Source organism: Aphis gossypii, chromosome 1 (genome assembly GCF_020184175.1).
Source record: "Aphis gossypii isolate Hap1 chromosome 1, ASM2018417v2, whole genome shotgun sequence".
Taxonomy (NCBI): Eukaryota; Metazoa; Arthropoda; class Insecta; order Hemiptera; family Aphididae; genus Aphis; species Aphis gossypii.
Genome location: NC_065530.1, coordinates 65,289,208 through 65,298,373, shown reverse-complemented (window position 1 = coordinate 65,298,373; position 9,166 = coordinate 65,289,208). Strand labels below are relative to the sequence as shown.

The window sequence follows — 9,166 nt, the reverse complement described above, 5'->3', positions numbered from 1 at the left end:
GTAAAAGTGTGTAAGATATAAACGGTATGTGGTATATAAACATAAATCATAATATACTTACAACTTATACAACCATCTTTATTAAGCAAAGATTATTTTCGGAGAATAATACTCTGTATGGACACGTCACAAATGAACATGGTAATGATGTGTATGTGTCAAGCATAGATGAAACACTTAACCCAGTAACATAGCAAGTTTCAGGAACAAGCATTGCAGAATACTATACATTAAATTACAACCAATAATAAAACATTGGGTTCCATAAGCCATGCAGATTTCAGGTTAAATTCATTTTTTGATATTAAATGTTGTATCTACGTGACTACGTGAGTAGGTACCTATGTGACACCCTCTGCAAAGGTTTTTTCATGTGACTCGTACATTGCTCGTACTTTCAACATGATATTGAGATGCATATTATTTATTATTTTTCAGGCTCATTGCATACAGGCTAACAGCACTTAGGCCTTTTAAGAACTATAATCATTTTATGGTAATAATTAAAAAATTATTTTATTTTATTTTATCAAAAGTAGATCATGGATAATAAGACACTCAAAATATAATATTGACAAAGTTGTAGACAAAAAAAAATAATAATGTAGGTACCCCTATAGGTAATAATAATACTATAATATAATAGTTCAGTTTACATGTTACATTTAAAAAAAATATCGTGCAAAACAAATAGATGCGCTTGCCTGAAAATTATATACTGTGCTATTACAAAATAAATAATCTTTAAAATAGGCCCAACTGTTATTAGTCTATAAGCAATGAGCCTGAAAAACATCAGGCTGTTTGGAAAAATAATAAATAGTTCGCAAACGGACTGCCTACACAATTGCAAAAAGAGCCTATAGTCTTTTCACGAAAAAAACTAATTTTCCATATGGGCATATTATGGCCTATAAAATATATAATTTATAATTATTTTATATATACAAAGCAGTGTTGCGAACAAATTGACGTAATGAAATACAAGTACAAGGAAATGTTGAAAGGAGTTGTTACTATATTAATAATTTTAAAATGTAAAAAAAGTAGATACCATGTGTTTTGAAATACAAAATCCAATTAATATTAACATAAAGTAAGATAACATTATAAATTTATAATGTAAGACATCAATATCCTGTGCACGCTCTACAGATGATAAATAAATAATATTAACCATATTCCTATAATTTATTATCAAAAATTACATTTAGATTACACTTAATATTATCCTTACACGTATTTTTAAAATTAAAAGTGATTCGATTTCAAAAATAATGACTAATGTGTATACAACCAGGAAGTTTGAAGTGTCAAATATCAATAGATATGTAAAATATGCAATGATAATATTAATTATTATCTATATTATTTTAGGTTGTAATACTATGATTACTCAATAGGCTATATCGCTGTGGTCAGAAGTATCGAGAATTCGAGAACCGTAGAACGTGTGGTGTACGATGATTATCGCGAATTGGCGACAGGACGTGCGCTGGACTCGAACGGCGAACCCGATATCGCGATAAAACATTTTTATTCGCTATTATTAACTCTCTTGTTGACGGTTAATTTTTTATCGATATCAAAATCTCTTCGAACCGCGATCGCTAGACAGGTCTGTTTGTTAAGCCGTCTCGATCGTTCGGGCGTTTTGCGATTGCTGAGCGCACAGAGTAGGTAGGTGCAACCGCATAAAGACATTACGTCCATGGCCATTTTATATTATGCGCCTACGTGCGACCGTACCTATTAAATACTATAATAATAATATTAAAAACAGTCGACAATACGGCAATTGGCATCGAATGTACCGCGTATGAATATTTTGTATATTGCACGTTAGCGCGGACGACTATATTATTAAAGAGTTCAACAAGTTACAACTGCGCGCGGGTATCCCGTGTGAAGTACGACGCTTTGTCCGTTTCGACAGTGCGGCCACCACCACAACGATCGCGTTGTTGGGCACCGAAGAATATTGTTTTACCTTTGTATTTTTTACGGATGACCGTGTCTATAGGCACAGATTTTATACGTACCAGCCCCATAACATCTGTGGTTATAGGTTAGATATTCTGATAGTAGTCCCCCCCCCCACCAACCAGTCGACGATGCTCGTGATTAGATAATCGTGAGTGTTGCATATTATTGTGTGTACCGTGTTTGCGCGAGTGTACGCGTTTGGGTGTGTTTGTGTGCGTGTGTGCGGTTTGCGCGTGCGTTTGTAGTACCCCTCATACTAACAAGTAACAATAATAATAATATTATGTGCAAATGTGCAATTATTGTCATTAACTACTGAATAACAACGTTAATCGTTATGCAGTATTGCAGTCGGCACTGAGCGTCACGGGTCTTAGCGGTCGAGTCGCTGTAGTTAGTACTGTTTTTTTTGGTTATCGTAATTTCGAGTTTACTTCTGTTTGCCTGGCGGTGTGGCGTTTCGTAAATGTCCGTAATAATAATAATAATAACAATATTATAATATTAAAGTATACGACAGCAGTGTTGTAGTGCCGAAAATCGATAATATTATTCGGTAGTCGGAAAACGATTATGGTCCCGCTACGCGATTGATCTTTTGCAGTTCGTAACTTCTATCTGTCGCGCTTTCGGCTCTAAGCCTCCTCCTCTTCTCGGGAATACCGAAGCTTAAACGATATTATGTCGTCGTTGACACACGCATTACTGGTCGTATTGTGCTTAGGCCGAACCATGGCGTACATCGAAAGTAAGTTAAAATCGTCCAAGAACGCACCACTTGTAACATATTTTGTTAGGGTTTAGCTAGGCCAGCTGGAGGGCATTCTGTAGAGGTCACTATACTCACAGTATTATAATGTCGCTGGTCTGATTATGATTGACTCCCGTCTTGGTCTCCTCGAGCATTCATTTTTATCGTCTGATGAACAAATTGATCTATCGTTGCTCATCATTTTTTGTATGATGTACCTAAATATATATAATTGAAACGTTAACAATACTTCAAAGGTTGTTGGCGCATAATGTGGTTAATCATAGGAATATATTACTATCATTATAAAAACAATTTTTTAAATGTTTATACTTATATGAATAAGTATACTTAATATTTTCTGTGTTGCTGATGACTCAACCAAGAATTTATAGTTTTATTACTGATAAGCATGAGAGTTTGGTATTATTTTTACATTTTAAGTTATAGATCTATCAAAGAATAATGTTTCATAAGCAATAACCAATAACTCTTAGTCATAATAAATCATTATTTGCCCGATTATTTGTTTAAATAATAAGTCTATCCTTATTATATGTATAAAAGTTCCTCGCTTCATACAACGAGTACCTACCTATATAAAAGTTTTATTTTTGAAATTTTTGAAAATCTTAAAGTAGATATTTTACTGCATGTTATGGCGATTCATGATGCACTGTTTAACAAAAATATCTTAAGATTTTCAATGTTTAAAAAACGAAAATGTTATATTGAAAATCTAATGCGTTAATCATCTAAAACACATAAAATCACACATAATATGTACCTAAAATAAATTTCAAAAATAAAACAAACATAGGTAAATGGTTATGTGAAGCAAGAAAATTTTACACATATAGGAAATTAGGATGAGCCCGGACAACCCAATGACGTCACTCATCTTTTTTCAATTCCTCATAATTCATTGAATAATATGAGAAAAAATGTTCAATCTATATCATTTGTTTTAGAATTGAATGCCTTTTCAAATAAAAAATGCTTATTTCTTGTATTTTGTGTTCCTTTAATGTCTCAATAAAATATAAATGCTAAATAAGCATTAAGAATAGACTTATTATTTAAACAAATTATGATTTATTATGACTTAAGAGTTATTGATTATTGCTTTAAACATAATTCTTTGATAAATCTAAAAGTATTACCCTACTCTAATGCCTATCAGTAATGAAACTATAAATCCTTGGTTGACTCATCAACAACACTGAAAATATTAAGTATACAATGATTAAAATAAGTAGATACTATCAGATACTATCAGACTATTTAACCTATACCAGACAGTAAAGTACAAGAAAAATGAATTATATAGGTAAGATAGGGAAATTTGAGCATTAGAATGTGACGTGTATACATTGTTAAGATTGTTATAGTTGCAATGTCAGGAGTAGCCTCATATAATAAGAAAGTACTTTAAGTTTATTTGTTCTTTTTATCAATGTCTATAATCTGTATGTGAGAAAATTAATAATATTTTTATTTTTATGCAGGTATTTGAATTCATTACCTAGTTTAAACCTATTATTAACTTAAAAAATATAACTATTTCAGTATAGACATTTTGTATAATACATTTTAAAACTAATCAGTTCAATTGTAATGATTGTTAATTAAATTTAAAATGTATGTTAGGTACGATGTTAGGTAGGTGTAAATTAATTGATTGTCTTGAGAGAAAATTCTGCCGGACTTAAAGTAATAGAACAGCAGTTCCCAAACTTTTTTTCACGGTGCCCTTTTTAGGATCAAATTCAGCTGTGGTGCCCTGCTGTGAATACCACGAAAGACAAAACAATAAAGAAATCCTGTATATTTTAAATTATTTATTATGAGTCATAGACCACAGTGTACACAGTTTGGGAATCACTGTAATAGAATATAAGTTTTTGTCATGAGTATTCACATTTTAAAAAAATGCTTACATTGAGACTTTTCTGAAGACCATAATTTATTTTGTTTGATAATACAAAATAATTAAACTGTTTTTTTCTTTTTTTTTTTTTGTAGAAATCTTGGAAAATGATAGTGTGTGTTCGATGAATTTCTTCTCAACTAATTTAAACCTGTCTGGTCGTGAAGATCAATCAGCTATGGTGGTCAAAGATAACCAATATTTTCAAAAGTGGTCTGGCAAACACGAATTTAACTGTAAATTTACTGTCACTTCTTCACTTGGGTTGGGTGTTTTTGCGGTCATACAGCATCTGTCTTTTAGACGTAATGCTCAAGGACAATGTATAGACTATATTCAAGTATGTATTTTCTTTTATTATTTATAATTATGTTTAATTGATTTTTATGGTTTGATTTTATAGTTTCGCCATGCAGATAAAACCATAAGTGTTTTAGACTTAAATATTAAATTTAAGCCAGCATCAGACTCCTGGAGTGAGAAAATTTGTGGAAAATTGAATGCATTTGAAGCCAATGTCGATAATGAATCTTACCAAGGCAGTGATGGTAATGATGACAAAGAAATAAAAAATTCATTTATTGATCATAAGGGTATGATTGAAGTTAAAATATTTCTTGGAAATAAAACTTTAGAGTCCAGTGAGGAATTAAAGTTTGAGATTGTATTCACAGCATTCCAAGGTATGATATTTTTAATTTAATAACTTGCTAAGTATATTTATAATATTTTTAAAAATTCCTATATTTTTATTTTATTTTTGGAATTATAATATTATATTAACTTATTTTGTTGTAGAATGCAAATATGATAATGGCCATTGGAAAAGTTGTGGTAGAAAAACATGTATTTTTAAAGATTTTTTTAATGATGGAAAACTTAACTGTCCATACAAAAGCTGTAAAGATGAGAATGGTTGTCGCCAAGACATCTCAGTACTAAACAGTAACTATATGAGCACTACAACTTTAGGGACCAAAGTTGTGGCTGCAACAGTTGCCTGTCTGGTTACCATGATTTTAGTATTTATTGCGTTCCTATGGATATTCAGACACTGTGGACCTGCATTTTGTTGCATGGGAAACCCTAATAGCCATCCACATTCTTCTGAAATGCAGCCAGTACCACGCTTGGATACAATGGGTGTTGTAGCTACAGCTCCACCTGATTTTATGGTGGCTAGCGGTACTGAAGTAAGAACAGCTGACAAAGATCTACCACCATCATACGAGTCATTGTTCCCAAGTAAATAGTAACCGATCAATATTACATGGAATTGTATAATTTCTTCATTTATCTCATGTAGTTTATAAGGTGGATTTTATACTTTTATTTAACATTTTTATCTGAACAAATTTATTATTATTATTTTTTTTTAATTTTATTTGGAGAGAAATAAGTAAGACATTTTAAGCTAAGTAACCATATTCGATTGTACCAGTGATTTTAATTTTCAAACAAAACAATTGTTTTAATTAACTCTTAATTTGACTATTCAACTAATTTTTTTTAAAAAAATCACTTAAAAAGTACTAACATAGGTGCCCGCAGAAATTTTTTTAGGTAATTTATCTGTAAACATTCAATTTAAAACATATTTTTGAAAATTCATGGGGGGGGGCAAATGCCCCAGCTTGCCCCCCCTTGCAGGTGCCTATGAGTACTAACTTATTTAGATTATTTTTTTTATGATTTAGTGGGATAAAGTGTCTTATCATTTTTTTTAAATGTTGATAAAGAAAAACACTGGTCCACACTTGGATTTGATCAATTAATAGTAAAAACTATCATCTATATCAGTAGTTCCCAAATTTTTTTTCCGTGGTGCCCTTTTTAGGATTAAATTCAGCCGCAGTACCCTGCTGTAAATACCATGAAAGACAGAACAAAAAAAAAAAGCTATAAATTTTAAATTATTTATTATAAGCTATAGAACGCAGTACCCCTAGAAAGTGCCCGCGGTGCACAGTTTGGGAACCACTGACCTATATTATATTAGTATTTTTTTTATTACATAAATTTATTATAATATATAAAGTATCTTTTTTTATGGTTTTGTATTAAAAATAAATAACTATTAATTATCAATTGAAGTATCACCTATACTAAGTATACTCCTCGGTATACTCATTTTAACTGAAAGAAAACTAAATATTGTAGACACACAAGACTGAATATCGCATAAATTTAAAATTGATTATTATTTTCTATGTACCTATTTTGGATATCACATAATAACTTCACAAATTTAACTGAATTATAAAAAAAAAAGCTGAGGGTTCTGAAGCCTCTATTTTTTCTATGATGTTATTTTATAGTTATGGATACATGGATACTTGTTACTATTAAAACCTAAATTAACATAAAAAAATGTAGAGGTGCTAATTTTAAAATTGGGGGTGCTAAGTATACTCAAGACCCTCCCCTAAATTTCACCTATGAAGTACCGTTTTTAAAATTTATTTCATCATTTACCACACATTTTCTTTTTAATGTTATGAGTCAATTTATATAAAATTTAAATTTGTGTAGTTTTCTAATGTATACTATGTCGGTGTATTTATTTTTATCAATTAAAACAGTATTTAAAATAACTTTAGTTTTTAAACTTTGCGTACAGCACTGTAATTTTTGAAAATCTTTTATAGCTTGTACAATTGACTGAACATTTTAATTGGAAACTTTATTTTGATTGAATAAATTGATTCTAAATCAGAGTCAAACATTTTTAAGCACCAATATTCAATGTTTAATGAACAAAAATATCTTATTACATTTTTCCAGTAATGTCAGTCTTTTAATTTAATTTTTGGTTCATGAGTATGAACCAATTAGCTTTCTACACCAATTTTTTTTACTGTTGTACGATTATTTTATTTTTTCCTTTTAAAAAAATTATTTTAATTGAATGTTATGAGGTCTTACGTTATATTGTAATATAAAATATAATATATGTATACTATGTGATTTATATTTTACTTGACACTAATAGTAAGTGCAATACCACATCACTATACTATACATGTATACTAATACTTAAAACGTTTTTGAATGATAAGTCAAATATACATAATGTTTAATATGTTGAAACATCATTACTATTACATTATTTATCATATATTATTTTTACACGTTAAGACATTAGTCATTAAGTGTAACTTAATTAATCTGACAAAGTATTCTCAAAGAACAACTTTTTTGTATTTGTTCAATTATTTTATTATTTGCTAACATTAAGTTAAATCAATTTAATATTCTTGTATTCCTTATGTTTATTTTTAAATTGATTTAAGTACCAAAGACAAATATATTGCTTGTACCTTATTAATATTAAATACTTTGGTATTTGTAAAAAATAATTACATCTTTATGTATATGCATTATATATCGATAAACTATATATCAATATTGTTTAAAATATATTCATGTTTGTAAGACATTGTATATAGAATTAATACTATACATTTATATTTGAAGTATTATTTACTACACTTCAATATTGTAAATTGATACTGTGATAAAAAAAAAGTATATTTATATCTAATATATAAAATTTGTTATTGAACATAAATATGTATTTTTTATTTTTTTCTGAATTAATTTGAATACTATATAAATATTAAAATATATGATGCATGTTATATACAAGCAATGTACATATATAAATATATATAATATATGTACGGTAACTGTTATTATGATTGCTATAACGCCTCCATAGTTGGTATTCAGCTGGTTAAAATTGGCAACATTATCGCCAATATCAATGTACCACACTATAACTATATTTTTGTTATATTTCATTAAAATTTATACATTTCCCTAAACCTTAGATGCAAATCGGACTGATTAAATGCCATACTCGCAAGAACCATTCCGGCGCAAACATCATTTTTAAATGGGTATTTTGTTATTGTATTATTTTTTTCTAATATTATGAAAAATACACATCTTACAGAGTTAAATGTATTCTATGTAATGAGTTGAAAAAATATACATGAATAGTAGAAATTTTATATTTTATATTTTTTTAAATTTAAATTATGCATCTCTCCAGTTCATTACTTCTTGTGTTTTTCTGTTTTTCTAAATATTAAATAAAACAAAATAATTGAAGTAGTGATATTAATTTATAAACTATAATTTTTTTTTTTTTTTTAATTGTGACAGTTAGTAATTATAAAATAAAATGATTCAATGTTTGAATGATATTAATTTTTCACAGCACCTAAAATACACATTAAAAGAATGAAGAAAAATGAAAATAATAATAATAGCAATCTTAATAATCAATTAATAATTATAATTGTAAACACTAAACAGTGATTTCAATAGTCATTGACAACTGTCAGTTACTATTCCAGTGGAAGTTTCCAAAGAATGCTGTGAAGGAATTCAGCTTTCCATCAATACAATTCTACTGAATTTTCACTTTTTCAAAATCTTTTACCAATAACACACACTAAAAAATTATAATTTAAAGTTTAGTTTATACTTAA

General features: G+C 28.8%; 1 protein-coding gene across 1 annotated transcript; it reads left to right on the top strand.

Annotated features, from left to right (window-relative positions):
- Positions 1-2,136: 2,136 nt before the first annotated feature.
- Positions 2,137-8,681, top strand: LOC114121320 (uncharacterized). Its single transcript, XM_027983589.2, has 4 exons — positions 2,137-2,734; positions 4,763-5,007; positions 5,071-5,350; positions 5,466-8,681. Exons 1-4 carry the CDS (start codon positions 2,668-2,670, stop codon positions 5,918-5,920), a joined length of 1,047 nt encoding a protein of 348 aa, XP_027839390.1. The 5' UTR covers positions 2,137-2,667; the 3' UTR covers positions 5,921-8,681.
- The last annotated feature ends 485 nt before the right edge of the window (positions 8,682-9,166 follow it).